Source organism: Crotalus tigris, unplaced genomic scaffold, assembly GCF_016545835.1.
Source record: "Crotalus tigris isolate CLP2741 ecotype Arizona unplaced genomic scaffold, ASM1654583v1 scf7180000024115.3125172, whole genome shotgun sequence".
Taxonomy (NCBI): domain Eukaryota; kingdom Metazoa; phylum Chordata; class Lepidosauria; order Squamata; family Viperidae; genus Crotalus; species Crotalus tigris.
This window is the reverse complement of record NW_024100392.1, coordinates 656,368-671,941: the sequence shown is the minus strand read 5'-3', so window position 1 is coordinate 671,941 and position 15,574 is coordinate 656,368. Positions and strand designations below refer to the sequence as shown.

At 36.8% G+C, this 15,574-nt stretch overlaps 2 protein-coding genes across 15 annotated transcripts in view; one reads left to right on the top strand and one right to left on the bottom strand.

The window, feature by feature from the left end:
* The window catches only part of COL8A1 (collagen type VIII alpha 1 chain), a 114,418-nt gene extending 106,106 nt beyond the window's left edge, over positions 1-8,312 (top strand). For 5 of the 6 annotated variants that reach the window (XM_039322423.1, XM_039322425.1, XM_039322428.1 and 2 more), the window contains exons 3-4: positions 4,804-5,098; positions 6,266-8,312. In XM_039322423.1, the coding sequence (XP_039178357.1) occupies positions 4,807-5,098; positions 6,266-8,193 (2,220 nt within the window). In that variant the 5' untranslated portion in view covers positions 4,804-4,806 and the 3' untranslated portion in view covers positions 8,194-8,312. The remainder of the gene's footprint in view (positions 1-4,803; positions 5,099-6,265) is intronic. The other variant, XM_039322429.1, reaches the window with a different exon arrangement.
* A 3,783-nt stretch (positions 8,313-12,095) lies between these two features.
* ST3GAL6 (ST3 beta-galactoside alpha-2,3-sialyltransferase 6) overlaps positions 12,096-15,574 on the bottom strand; it is a 74,422-nt gene continuing 70,943 nt past the window's right edge. For all 9 annotated transcript variants that reach the window (XM_039322439.1, XM_039322432.1, XM_039322431.1 and 6 more), the window contains one exon: positions 12,096-15,163. In XM_039322439.1, coding sequence (XP_039178373.1) covers positions 15,071-15,163 — 93 coding nt within the window. In that variant the 3' untranslated portion in view covers positions 12,096-15,070. The remainder of the gene's footprint in view (positions 15,164-15,574) is intronic.

The window sequence follows — 15,574 nt, the reverse complement described above, 5'->3', positions numbered from 1 at the left end:
CTGCGACGATATCTGTAATATCATCAAACATCCACATCTGCCTATCCCAGGTCCTGGGTAAGGACTCGATAGGTAGACAAAATGCCAAATCCAGTCTGAACATCTGGCTGACTGTGCGATGATCGATAATAATAATAATAAAGTTGGAAGGGACCTTGGAGGTAATCTAGTCCAACCCCCTCCTCAGACAGGAAACCCTATACCATTTCAGACAAATGGCTGTCCAGTCTCTTCTTAAAAACTTCCAGTGTTGGAGCATTCATCACTTCTGGAGGCAGATTTTTCTGCTGGTTAATTGTTCTAACTGTCAGGAAGTTTTTCCTTAGTTCTAGGTTGCTTCTCTCCTTGATTAGTTTCCATCTGTTGCTTCTTGTCCTGCCTTCAGGCGGTTTGGAGAATAGCTTAACTCCCTCTTCTTTGTGGCAGCCCCTGAGATATTGGAACACTGCTATCATGTCGCCCCTCATCCTTCTCTTCATTAAAGTAGACATATCCAATTCCAGCAACCGTTCCTTATATGTTTTAGCCTCCAGTCCGCTAATCATCTTTGTTGCTCTTCTCTGTACTCTTTCTAGAGTCTCAACATATTTTTTACATCGTGGTAACCAAAACTGGATGCAGTATTCCAAGTGTGGCCTTACCAAGGCATTGTAAAGTGGTATTAACACTTCATGTGATCTTGATTCTATCCCTCTGTTAATGCAGCTGTGTTGGCTTTTTTGGCAGCTGCAGCACACTGCTGGCTCATATTTAAGTGATTGTCCTCTAGGACTCCGAGATCCCTCTCATAGTTACTACTATTGAGCAAGGTACCACCTATAGTGTACATTTTGTTTTTCTTGCCTAAATGTAGAACCTTACTTTTTTCACCATTGAATTTCATTTTGTTAGATAGTGCCCAGTTTCAAGTCTGTCCAGATCTTCCTGTATCTTAAGCCTGTCTTCTAGAGTGTTGGCTATTCCTGCCAGCTTGGTGTCATCTGCAGATTTGATGAGTTCCCCCATCTATCCCCTCATCCAAATTGTTGATTAAGATGTTGAAGAGCACTGGGCCTAGAACAGAGCCCTGGGGCACCCCACTACACACTTCTCTCCATGTAGATGCAGTTCCATTGAGGACCACATGCTGAGTACGGCCAGTCAGCCAGCTACGAATCCATCTGGTGGTGATGCTGTCTACCCCACATTTTTCTATCTTATCAAGTAGTAGGCTGTGATCTACTTTATCAAATGCCTTACTGAAGTCCAAGTAAATTATATCCACAGCATTCCTCTGATCCACTAATTTTGTCACTTGGTCAAAGAATGCAATAAGATTTGTCTGGCATGATCTGTTTTTGACAAACCCATGTTGGCTTTTGGTAATGACTTTGTTTGCCTCTAGGTATCTGCTGATTCATTGTTTGATTATCTTTTCCAGAATCTTCCCAGGTATTGAGGTCAGGCTGATAGGTCTGTAATTTCCTGGATCCATTTTTTTTCCTTTTTTGAAGATGGGAACAACATCAGCTCTTTTCCAGTCCTTAGTAGCTGACTTTAAACTGTTGACTAAAACCAAAGAATGAAAGCTGGGTGTAATTATGGATTTGCACAGTATGTGCTTTTCAGCTATTTTAATACGATATACAGTATGTGGGCCTCCAAATTCCAAGTTGCTTGTTCTTAACTTTCACTTTTATAGGAAAATATGTGCCAAAAATGAATCTAAATTCCTGAGGTTTTAGTTCCCTGCCCATTATATTTCATTGAAGAATATGATTTATTTGAAGTAAAACTATTCTGTTTGAAGCTTTGTGCTTTTCCAGCTGTGTTAAGAGACTGTAATAATTGCAGAACAATATATCACATAATCAAGTACTGAAATTTGAATGCTGAAGAAAGTATGATTTTCTTGGAAAGGAAGTTTATCTTGAAGGAAGATATTGGAATGTTGGGCAGTTGATAACAATTTCATTTTTATTATTCCATAAGCACACCTTATTTTTGAAATGAATGTTAGTTAAATAAAGGAATTTCAGAATCTTGAAACAAACACTCCATCTAGTGTACAAATACCAATATTGCTTTTTAGTTTCTATTTTCTGCCGTCCATGAATTGTGAAAGATTCATAATCATTTCTGTGGGATGTGGGCAGCTTATATTATCTGTATGTAGTATTTCACAGGCAGGCCAGTTTACTTCAGAGGAAATTATTATTTCTGCAGACTTTTACTGACCCTCTTGGTAAGTGCTGAAACAAGATCTCTGTGTAGTTATCTGTGCTCCTACAGGCAAAAGGAGTGTCTATTTAGAAAGTTGGTGAAAGTAATCACTGCTTAGTGATTACTTTAAACTATATTTTCTAATAGCAGTTATCTGAGTTCATACACTGCATTAAGCCAACCATTGTGATTTAGTACTGTGTCTGAAGCCACCTTTCACATAGTAATTATTATTATACTTTAGAAATAATTCCATGTACCCTTTCCCTGAATATTTTTAAGGAGAGAGTTAGACACTAGGACAGCTTAGAAAGACATGAAGCTTCAAAGAAGAGTTCCTCATATATTCCTGATTAAAGGCTTGCTCGCCAGAAAGGGTGATTCTTCATATAGGAAGCTGTTCATGAATAAGTTTATTGTCACCACCAAACAGTTAGGAAACAATCTAAGACTAACACACATACAAGTTATGTACTACTAAATTATTTAAATTTACTGAGGATTTAGACAGGTTTAGGGGTGAATACAACTAATGGAATCTTTTGCTGAAATACTGCAGCAGAAAAAGATGAGAAGCAAAGGGCTCCTGAAATATCTTTGAGGAGTACCGTAAGTGAACATTAAAAATGTTAAGCAAATGCTTGAATTTATGACTGTTACAACTGGTGGTTTGCAAATCTCTGAATGCTTTCCAAATAACAAAAATTAGTTTTATTAGGAACAATAAGTCATCACTGTTTTTCGATTTTCGTTAGTTTCAAACAGGGAACTATGGAATAAAAGAAGCATGTTATGAGATTTATTCCAGGCATAGTCTCTATGGTAGTTTGGCATGTTTTTTTTTTTTCTGGAGCCGTTTCCAAGTGCCATTGAGACCTTTATCAGTTGTCATTTTTGGTTATTCTAATAATCTCAGGGCCACAGGTCTACTAGACTGGTATGCTTACTTGGGAGCAGACCAGATGTTCAGATGTTCACAGATTGGACAAACAAGCATGAAGCTGAGAACATAATATTCAGAGACTTGCTCTCTTTCAGAAAACAAAAAAGCAGTGCAAAAACATCCAGAAATATGTTTGCAGTGAAGGCAAAAGTACTATTAATGGGACTGAAGATTAGTAACATTTATTACATGGGCTAATTCATGTTATTTTGTGACAAGAAAGCCCTGATGATGCTAATATTGGCATTCAAATATCAAATACTCATAATTTAGATGTGTAATGGTTAGCGTATCAGTTTTCAGTTATACATGTATATGTATAAGACTTGAAGAAAACTGATTCACAAGTCATTACACATTAAATTATTTGAACAAACTAGACAGCTGGTCCTAAGTGCTTGGTTTAATAAGAAGAGACCAACTTATAGGACTGCAATTGAAAGTTACTCAATACGAACCCAATTCTTATAGACCAATGAAGAGTAAGAACTCTTTTTAAAAGCAGATTAACCAAAGTATTTATGTAATAGTTCATGACAATAGTATACTATTTTCTGAGACCATGTAAAATGAAATATGTATTTCTATAGCATTACAGTGACTTTGTAAAACAGACTAGATTTCTTGAGCAATTTTACCATTTCTTCTTTGAAATTTTGGTCCTGTATCAAAAGAGCATTCCTAATTTACAAACATCAATACAGGAAACAAAACTTTAAGGGATTTTTTTTCTTACAAATACTGACCCTTTTGCATTATATTTTGTACTACCACATTTAGGCTCCAATCATAGGCATTATTGGATAAACTGGAGAAAACTCATCTTCACAAGATGGTGTGTGCCTGTGATCTGGATGATGTGTTTTTATTTTTCCTCACTTAAACATGGCTCTCAATCTTGTAGGGCATCAGACCTGGGATGACAATTTCTGAAAGCCCTGAACTCTTCAGCTGTACCTTATGGTTCCTTGAAACAGTTATTCTCCTGGGACAACTAAGTCTTCAGGAGAAAGGGCTCTCTCAATGAAGAATTCTCCAGCACAGAAATAACACAGGGATCCTTAAACAGAGATTCTTCCTGCCACATACTCTGCCCCTAAAAGACTCAACACGTGCTGTCATTTCAAATTTGTCAGTATATTCATACTTTCTTTTAATGTTATCTTATTTCATAATTTAGTTTAATATTTTGGTATATTACTATACAAACCTTTCTATGAAATATCTGTATTTATAATTTCTAGGCATTTGTCTTTTCTTTCTCTTTTTTTCAAAATAATTACATTTTAACAAAAATCTTGAAAGCCCCTCCCCCTATTTTTTCCATCAAAACATCTTTGAAAGCACTGTTGTAAACACAAATTATATTTCCACTGCAAATTATTCTGCAATGTAGTGGAACAATGTTCAAAGCAATATTATAAATATAATTAGCAGTTGGTAATTATCATTATGCTTCCAAAGCTAAAATGTCAGAAATAGTATAGGGGCCCATAAGACCTACAACCAGCTCTGGCTAAAAAGCTTACCAGAAGGAAAGATCCTTTTACCAGTGATTTTTTTTTGGAGGGGGGGGATAATTTTCATTGTCCAAGATTAAGTTTCCCACATTTGTTCTTGCTTTTATTCTATTCAGAATGATTTATTTGTTGTTGCAGATTATGGCTCTATTGCTAGCACCTACATGGCTAATCATTTACCTTGGGCTACTGAGATCTATCCAAGCTGGTGCTTATTATGGGATCAAGCAGATGCCTCCTCAACTGCCACAGTACCAACCCCTTGGGCAACAAGTACCTCACATGCCATTGGGTAAAGATGGAGTGCCAATGCAGCACATGGGAAAGGAGGGGTCGCACCTATCATATGGAAAAGAATATATACCTCAGTATATAAAAGAAATTCCACAGATTCCCATGCTTGGCAAGGAGAGGATTTCAAAGAAACAGAAAGGTAATATGGGCAAGATGTCAAGTAGGTTGGGCTTAATGACTGGACTAAGGTCTCCTGATGAGCTTCAATAGCTGAAGCTAGATTTGAAAATGAGTCTTTCTGGTCCTAGTTCAGAATCCTAATTATTACATTATACAGGATGGAAGAGAAGGCAAATTTCATATATTCAATATTACTTTGCCCAAATGCGTAGAATATATTGCAAACATCAAAAATCAACATACATGAAGAATATTTTGTTGAGCTTTTCTCTTTTTTGGTTTTGGGAAAAGGGAAGACTGCTTGTGCATTTATTCTGAAACAGCTATAAGCTCACGTTGGAGAGAGAGTTGGCAACAAGCCCAGATGCTTAAACATCCCTTGTTTTCAACTCTCTATTTCTAGTTGTGCCACCAAAATTGGTCATTTTCCTCATCCATTTCCAAATGTAAAGTTTATTCTGCCCTGTTACCAAAATGTTCTTATACCTGCCTTAGGCAGAGTGAAATGGCTGCCTCAGATGGCAGATTCTGCCAGGAAAAGATGGAATTCCAAGACAGTCAGGCATGTCCCCAGGTGGAAAAGGTGGACAAGGCTTGTCAGGTTTGCCAGGACCCCCTGGTGCTCCTGGGATTGGAAAACCAGGTTTCCCTGGTCTTAAAGGTGAGAGGCCATTGGCAAGCAAAGGCCTATGTGTGTCCCATAGCCTATACAGCTTGTTGTCTTTAGTGCAATAGAAGACATTGACACTTTCACTAGAAAATTTTAGTGAAATACTGAGAGTGGCAGGGGAGTGCATCTCATCCATTCCCATTTTCATAGTCTTATCTTCCAGACTTGGAGAAGTTACAAAGTGATCGTTTCCAACAAGTCATTTTTCTTTACTTTTCTAGACTTTGCTGCAGAAAAACACATAAAAATATCAACTTGAATATGGGTATAATTCATTAGGAACAATTTAGGAGAATAAAATAAAATGGGGGCCAGGAGCATTTTTCACAAAATTGGTAATGCTCTTTGAAAGGAGGTAGTCCATCTTTTCTTTGAACATCAACTATTCTGTAAAAATAATCCAACTAGTAAGTTGATACTGTACATCAATTCTTCTTGAAGCATATTGGTGACATCTAAGCAGTCAAGATGAACGTTACTATTCCTTTATTTCTTTCTCTTTCTCTCTTTAAAAAGCAGAATTGCCATTGGCCAGTTTGAGAGGTGAGCAGGGTCCTCCTGGAGAGCCTGGACCAAGAGGCCCTCCAGGAGCTCCAGGGCTGCCAGGACATGGAGTACCAGGAGCTAAAGGAAAACCAGGACCACAAGGATACCCAGGAATTGGAAAACCAGGCATGCCTGGAATGCCAGGAAAGCCAGGAGTAATGGGAGCTCCAGGATCAAGAGGTGAAATGGGGCCAAAGGGGGAGAGTGGACCTATGGGAATTCCAGGACCCCAAGGACCACCAGGACCTCAAGGACTGCCTGGAATAGGAAAACTAGGTGACAGAGGATTACCGGGACAACCAGGAGCAAAGGGTGAGCCAGGAATGAAAGGGCAACCTGGGGTACAAGGCCCCCAAGGCCCAAAAGGAGATAAAGGTGTGGGGATTCCAGGGTTACCAGGGCTAAAAGGGCCACCTGGTTTATCAGGTCCCCCTGGTCCTGTTGGACTTCCTGGGATAGGCAAACCAGGAATGATAGGGTTTCCAGGCCCTCAGGGAGCTTTAGGCAAGCCAGGAATTCCAGGGGAACCAGGGCCACGGGGTTTAGTTGGGGTTCCTGGAATTCAAGGTCCTCCTGGTCTTCCAGGTATAGGGAAGCCAGGACAAGATGGAATCCCAGGGCAGTCAGGCATGCCAGGTGGGAAAGGTGAACAAGGCTTGCCAGGTTTACCAGGACAACCTGGTACTCCTGGGATTGGAAAGCCAGGTTTCCCTGGTCTTAAAGGTGAACGAGGCATGGGTGGTGCTCCAGGCCCACTGGGACCTAAGGGTGAAAAAGGTCACGTGGGCCCACCTGGCATGGCTGGGCCTCCAGGGGAACCAGGCCAACCAGGTCAGCCTGGATTAATGGGGCCCTCAGGTGTGATGGGATTCCCAGGTCCAAAAGGAGAAATTGGAGCTGTAGGGCCTCCAGGACCTATTGGTCCCAAAGGTGACCTTGGTTTGCAAGGTTTCCCAGGGAAACCTGGTTTCCCAGGAGAGGTGGGCCCATCGGGTCTGAGAGGCTTGCCTGGTCCAATTGGACCAAAAGGAGAAGCTGGTCACAAAGGTTTACCAGGTTTGCCTGGTGCTCATGGGCTGATGGGCCCCAAGGGAGAACCTGGAAAGCCAGGAACTCAAGGCCATCAGGGCCCTACTGGAATCCCAGGTATTACAGGACCAAGTGGCCCAATTGGACCTCCCGGACTACCTGGAGTTAAAGGTGAACGGGGTTTGCCAGGCCCACCAGGTTTTCCGGGAATGGGAAAACCTGGTATTGCAGGGATGCCTGGACCACCAGGGAAACCTGGATCACTTGGTGCTCCTGGTCAGCCAGGTCTCCAAGGACCTCCTGGCCCCCCTGGCCCCCCTGGCCCTCCAGTAATAATGCAACCTACACCACCAGCAATGGGACATTTGCCAGAGGTGGGGCCAGGTCTTGATGGAATAAAGACTCCATATAGTTATAAGGGGAAGAAAAGCAAAAATGGTGCTGCTGCTGCCGCCGCTGCTGCCACCGCCTATGAAATGCCAGCTTTCACAGCTGAGCTCACCACTCCTTTTCCACGGGTCAGGGTTCCTGTGATGTTTGACAAGCTCCTTTATAATGGCAGGCAGAATTATAATCCACAGACTGGTGTCTTTACCTGTGAAATCCCTGGGATCTACTACTTCGTTTACCACATACACTGCAAAGGGGGAAATGTTTGGGTGGCATTATTTAAAAACAATGAGCCATTGATGTACACGTATGATGAATACAAGAAAGGTTTCCTGGACCAAGCTTCCGGAAGTGCCGTTGTCCAGCTGATGCATGGTGACAGAGTTTATATCCAGATGCCATCTGAACAGGCTGCAGGACTTTATGCTGGGCAATACGTTCACTCATCTTTTTCTGGATATTTATTGTATCCAATGTAAACTGCACACTCAGATGAAATGAAAGGTCTTTTTTGTGTTTCCAAATCTATATCATTGAAAGGTGCATTTATTGATCATTTTTTGGACCAACATGTACAATATTAAAATAAAATTACAAATTTAAACATTATATGTACAGCTCATTATAAAGAAGAACTATTGATAAGCCCAGTGTTAATTGGCTTGCTGCTGTACAATGAATCTTTTCAACATTTGTCTGCTTCTTTGCATTAAAAATTATGTCATGTCAGGGTTTACATAAAGTGCTTACTGATCACTTGCTTCTAGGGTGAAACTTCCAAATGGAAGGCGACAGACCAAGAAACAAACGTTTATTCTATAATAACACTATAACGATTTGTTTATAACAAAAACTGCAATGACTTAAAGAAGACTTCGTAATCATGTACCAATTTCTCTTTACCAAAATTTCTATTTTTATGTGAAGATTTTAATCTGGTCATATCGACAAAAATAGTAGAAAAGGACAAATCTCAGTGTTAGAAAGCAATTTAATTATTTGCAAATTGACTGAAATCCATGGCATTGCTTTTTTTCCCCAGCAAGCAATAGGTCATATTTATATTGCAAGTAAATGTTTATATTTCCAGATTGGTTTATGGAATATTTTAAATCAATGACTTAAGAGGAAGAAGGGTATTTAGAAACCAAGTAATGTTAGTGCAGCACAGAATAACAGTTGCATATTTGACCTATGGATCACAGAAAATAAATATAGAAAATGGCAAGGTGCATTTGAAACCAGGTAAGGCTGAATTATCTGATACACAAATAGCCAATAAGTAATCATTTTTCATTTGGAAATCATTGTTGATCAAGAAATGATAGGACTGGATGTTTGATATGCTCAAAATGGAAGCTTATTCATTTTCATTTGTCCTTTAACAAATGTGGCTAGCAATGACTGAGAATAGCACAGTCCTTTAGTTTTGTAAATTTTGTAATCCATATGAGTTGCATAAAAGCAATGCCATATAATAGAGTAACTATCTTCATTTCATCTACTGTATCTTATGGAGTATTCCTAAATGCCTATTTTGGCTTTTAAATATATGGAGATTAGAAATTCATATATATGTGGGAGCAGCAAAATACTGTGGCTATTATTTCATCCTGAATAAAGTCTATCTGGTTGCCAAGAATTGACACCAACTTAATATCACATACATAATAACTTGTATTGATTATTAGTGCCACACATATATTATGCCAATAATTATGACATCCTGGATTCTTGAAAAGAAATCAGTGTGTATGAAGGCCAACACAGCTAAAGAACTGGCATCTCACATTGTTGTGTACATAATAATAATAAAAAGAGACATGGCATGGCAAAGTATTACATGGCCAGTACGTTAAAAAAAAAGGGGCAGACAAAGCAAATAAGAATAGAAAAGCTGAAGAAAGAGACAGAGGGGCTAATTCTGGCTACACAAGAACAAATCCATGCAACACTAAAATTGAGAAGCCAGCAACAGAAAGCAAATGTCAACGCTGCAAAGAACCTGAAGAAACACTGTTTCACTGTGTAAACTCCTAAAAGATTCACACAGACTAACAACAAACAATGGCCTAACAAAATAGCAACAATGGTGCATTGGAACATCTGCAAGAAATACCACTTGCCTTTAAGCATGAACTGATAGAATCACAAAATACTAGTAATAAAATGTGAAGAAGATAAAGTGTCTGGGATTTTAGAATTCAAATATACAAACATACTTGCCCCAGTCACAACTGTTGATAAGACAAAACAGTCTGGATGGTACATATTGCCCAGCAGAAGAGAAGAGAAAGAACTGGAGAAAATAAAAAACTACAAAGACTGGTAAATAGAAGCAGAATGACTATGGCAAAAGAGAGGAAAACTAGTACCAATAGTAATAGGCATCTTGGATGCAATCCCAAAACATCTGGAGCACCAATTTAGCACGATTGACAAAATTACCCTCAGTAAATTGCAAAAGGCAGCTTTATTTGGAACGGCTTACCTCCTACAATGGGTAACACCATCAAACAACATCTGTCTATCCCAGGTACTTCAGAATAATTTAATAGGTGATAACAATGCCAAATTAAGTCTTAAAATCTGGCTGACTGTGCAACCAACCATAATAATACATCAATTATTTCCAGTCTGCTACTAAAGATAAAAGTCTTCAAAGTGCTGTTGACATAATAAATCCTATTCAAGAATAAAACAGCAAAAAAAAAATGAAAATCAACAAATATACAGCAGTTATAACAAACATCCAGCACTGGCAGTTTTAAAATCTAAACCATATGAAACCTAAACTAGTCCATTAAAAGATGTACATGAATGAGTAAAGAGAATAACTCAGAATTCCTAAGCTTGCAACGATAGATCCTGCATAGCAACCCATTTCAGAAGCATGAAGTTACTGATGAAAGGCTTCATTTTTATTTTCTTATCAATTTAACAGTCCTCAAAAGATTAACACATGAGAAGGATTTCCATAACTGTTTCAAAGTATTAGTAAGTCCCAGTAGAAAATACTCCCAATTACCATTTTCAGTTAAGCTTTTCAGTGTAACACAGACTCTAGAAGGATACTTGAAGAACACAGATGTACCTGAATAGATCATGCTGAAATCCTGTGCCTCTGCTGAACAATATTTGCATGTGTAAGAACTGGAACTGGGATTATTCTGTTGATCAAGAAATTATCGTGTGGATTGTTGCTTAACAGGAGGAACTGCAAAGGACTAAATTCATCCTTTCTTCTGCTTAACAGAAATCTTGTGATGAAAACTATCCAAATTTCAAAAGCATTATATGCAGTGCCACCTGTTTGATCCACATCAAACAGGTGCATGTGTAGGGTTGTCCAGCTCTCATTGATTGCATGTATTCAAGAAGCGCAAGGACTCCTGGGGAGACTTTGTTAAAATGAGAATGTCTAATCTCCACTCAGGATTTAACCAAGTTAATCTCTGCTCTTGTTACTTGAAAAGTTATAGACAAAGGATATATTCAGGAAAAGCTTGAAAAGGGAGAAGGGACTCCCTTTCTGCCATACCTAACAAAACTAACTTTTATTCATGGCAGCCATATAGCTAGAGTAGCCCTACATGGATGAAACACTCATTTGCACACCTTATTCCTCATTCAGATGGTTGGTGTGAGTAGAAGCATCTATGGAAAAGAAGTTACTTCTAGTTGTATAGGAGGTGAGGAATTAATGAATTTGGCCCTTCTAGTTCCTTTGATAGCTTATGATTTTTCCTTGACAGGGGTGTTAATAGGAAAAGTAATCTATGAGTTATTTAACTTCCATGTGCTTTTTCAGTGTTACATAACACATTTGTTTTAAACATTCCAATAGACTAATCCTTATTGTTCCTACATCTTAAATGAAATTTTCATGCTTAATTGAAAGATTATCCTAATATAGGGGATGTATACAAATCATAAGGGGAATTTCCATTATTCAAATCTTAATGCATTTCAGCACAAACTATTTGAGAGCAATGGGCAATTTAAAGATCTTTAGGCCAGATTACTAGGATGAAGAAATAAAAAATGAAAATAATTTTGTATTTAAGTTTTTGTACTGATTGCAAAAGGTCTCATTAAATAATTTTTACAACATTCCAGTATTTTATTTCAATTATTCCAGAGATGCACAACAATAAATCAAGTTTTCTGAAATGTATTACTTGTGGCTCCTGCAAATTATCCTCTACAATTGTTGACTGCACTAGTTTTGATTGCTCATATTACACACAAATAGCAATTATGTAGGGAGGATGAGGGCTGTATTAATTGACCATAACTACTCTGCCTGGCAATGCAGTGCAAGTGTAAATTCATCTGTGTTGATCTGCACAGTATTTCAAAAAAGCAATAAACACAAGCATATATTTTAACATATTTATTATAACAAAAATAAGTCTCTTTCACATTAAACTACTACTTTACACAAATAATTACAACGGGTTTTAAAATTTGCCTTTGGATATAAAAATAAAACAAAGCTGAACAGCCACTTAACAGCATGTTACTCCGAAAGCATTTTCAGAAAATAGAAATGATTATTTAACTGTTAAGAAAGTTAAGGGCTTGGGGAATACAAACAGCAAACATTTAATATAACAAAAGTAATAATATTACTTTTAATTTTCAAATTAAATCATAACATTTCAGAGAATAATAAAAATTCAATATTAGCAAAAATATGACTCAGGCCAGTGAAAAGTTCAAGGGTGTAAATCTTCCACAGTTTGTTTCCAGTCTCATATATATAATATTAAATTATAAAATAAATTAAGAAAAAGTGAAGCTGCTTTCAAAAAGAGTGAGACTATATCCTTAATTCAATTTTAAATGGTCAGTAGAATCTTTAATATTTGTTTTTATCTAGATAATAACAAAAGTTAACCTTTCACGTTAACATTTATCTCATGTTTATGAGATGATAAACAAGATTATAGAAGTATGGCTGATCACGTAACATACAAAATATGGAATGTAGCTGAATCCAAGGGGCACTAGAAAAGAGAGGATTATCTGAATGTGGGCAGAATTAACCATGAAGGGATATGCAAAAGTGGGAAATGCAGCAAGTCTTGCTTGTGATGCATGATACACCAGCTGAAATGTCCTTTTCTTAACAACATTGAGTTTTATTTTGCATCAATCCTGAGACCACAGTGTTCTACATGTGGAATTTACAAAGCAGAATAAAATACAAATAAGCCTCAACATTGTAGGCCAAGTGCACAAGAAACTTTTGGAAAGACAGTCTATAGATGTGATGAATGTGCAAAGTATCTCTATATCAGAAACAATTTATTGTTTTTAACACATTTCATAAGTGGTAAAGGCTATGCCAGCACGTCAGTGTAAAATAAAGATATTTGGAGTAAGTTTCCATGCATTCCTTTAGGTATAAGGAACCTATTTTGGCAGTAGCTTATTCTGGACAAACATGCTGGGAATCTTATTCATCAACAGCCATCAAAATGAAATTATGCGTTCTCCATTAAGTTTCACACATGCCTATTCGTACATGGCAGAGATGCTTCAAAAAAAGCCTCCACTGCTATCAATATTTCAAAATAAGCCTGGTTACTAATTTTCTAAAAGGACCTTGAATACCCACTCAGCAGCAACTCTATTTCAAAAATGTTGCCCAAGTCCCACGCAACAAAGAACTTTAAAAACATGCCACAAAGAAGCTATTTGAAAGCCTTGAAAAGAAGAGGAACAGTTATTATCTCCAATTTGGTGCTGCTTAAAAATAAGATTTTTCCTTTTGATTGGGACAAAAAAGGGAAATAGCTGGAGAGGATCAAGGACTTTGCAGCCAAAAGCCTTTTTAACATTGGCTTCAATTTACCTGTGTCTATATCATAAGACCAAAGATATTCAAATCATTTAATGATAATAAATTATTTATTTTTTAATAGAAGTAAAGAAATTGACTTGTAAAACATAAAACCATATTGTTGCATATGTCAACCAAGTGGTGTTCCAATATTTAGGGCTATAATGTCTGAAATTGCTCTTTGATATTTATAAGAACTGTAGCTCAACATCTTTGGAACATATCCCACTAGCTACCTCAAGAAGCTTCAAAAACACAAGTCATCTGCAGCAATCCATTAAGCAAAATTAACAAGTTAAGAAATTATGTTTTCTAAAGAGCTAAATATTAATTTAGAGAAAATAGGGTAAAATAAAATCCAAATAAACTCAAAGATTTAGGAAAACTGTTCTATTAGAAGAATACTATCATCTTTTATTTAAAGGGACTTTGGACTATTTGAATTAGTAAACTAAAGAATGTCAAATAGTTTTGATGAAAATATTATGAAAGCATAATATTTGCCACTTAAAGATGAACAAGTAAAATAAGAATTTGATATCCCTTAGCTAAGCTATTCTTTCAAATGAAGACTGTTTCTGAAAAAATGTCTAGACTGCTGTAAGGATTCTACTTTTACTGACTCTCTGCTGTGTCTTTGACAACAGTGCAATGCTGACCTTACAGGTAAAAATTGAGAGCAAAAAATACAATAAAAGTAAAAAAAAACTGAAACATTTGGGTTAAACAGTTTTAAAAGCATTCTGAACAAGATCCAAGAGTAACCTTCTATAGTATGCCATATTTTAGGGAGGGATGTCCACTGGGAGAAAGCAGGAAGAGGGATAAAATATTTTGCATTCACAGAATTGCACTGTATATTTAAAAAAGGCTCGTGGAATTTTGATCATATAATCATGGTCACCATTATGATTTTTTTTTAATCTCCCTGTAGATGCCTCTGATTTAAGCATCTATTGCAACATCTTGAATACATATTAATTAACTCAAGGAAATTCAGAACAGAGTGACTGCTTTAGTTTTGCTGTTCCATTATTGAAAGTGAAAATTGCCTTACTCATAAGCCATTTTTTGCATTGTTCAGTAGTTATCACTGTGCCACTTTAATCCATGCACACATCACCTTGCTGAAAACATCATAGTTTGCAGTCTCATTTTAAACAAGATTTAAAAACTATATGCATTTCCAGCACTCTGTTGTGGAGACCAAGTGTATAAATTTTTTAGCACTTCACTTTTTTATTCATGATTGAAACTCAACAGAAGGGACATTTTATATTGTTGCCTTAACATTTTATCTTGACTTCTAAATTAAATTAACATGTTTGTGTAAATGACTATGATAGTTACTTTCTGGGAAAACACTAATAGTATAGCAAAGACATTCTTAGAAGATATGTGAGATAATTTTTTTTTTAAAAAAATGGCAAATTTCTATAAATACTTTATTAAAAAAATAATTCAAATAAAAATAATTCACTTTTACAAAAAATAGTGATTGTTCATTAATTTGGTTCTTCTGTGAGATTGATAACAATTTGGTGCTTTATAAGCTCATTCAAAAATCTCTGCTCTGCATCAATGTCATGGTATTCATTCTGCAAAGAACAATAAAGGAAAAATACAAAACTCAGAACTAAAAGCAGAAAAAGATAAACTTTAAATCAGGGTTTTAATCATGATTTATGACTGCAATTTCAGTCGTAAATCATGATAGTCATAAAGCAGGTCACCACATGACTGGATATAATTTTGCAACTTTTTTTGCAACAGTCATTATTTATTTATTTATTTATTTATTTGATTGATTGATTGATTGATTGATTGATTTGTATAGCACCCATCTCAGCAAATGATTCTGGGCAGCTAACAAGTCAGAAATATACACGACAATCAAAATCCTAAAAACATTTTAAAACAAAAAAAAAACCCAATAAAAAACATTAAAACATTAAAAAATGTGAAAATATTTGAATACATACAAAGCAAGACATCAGGCCTTGTTAACA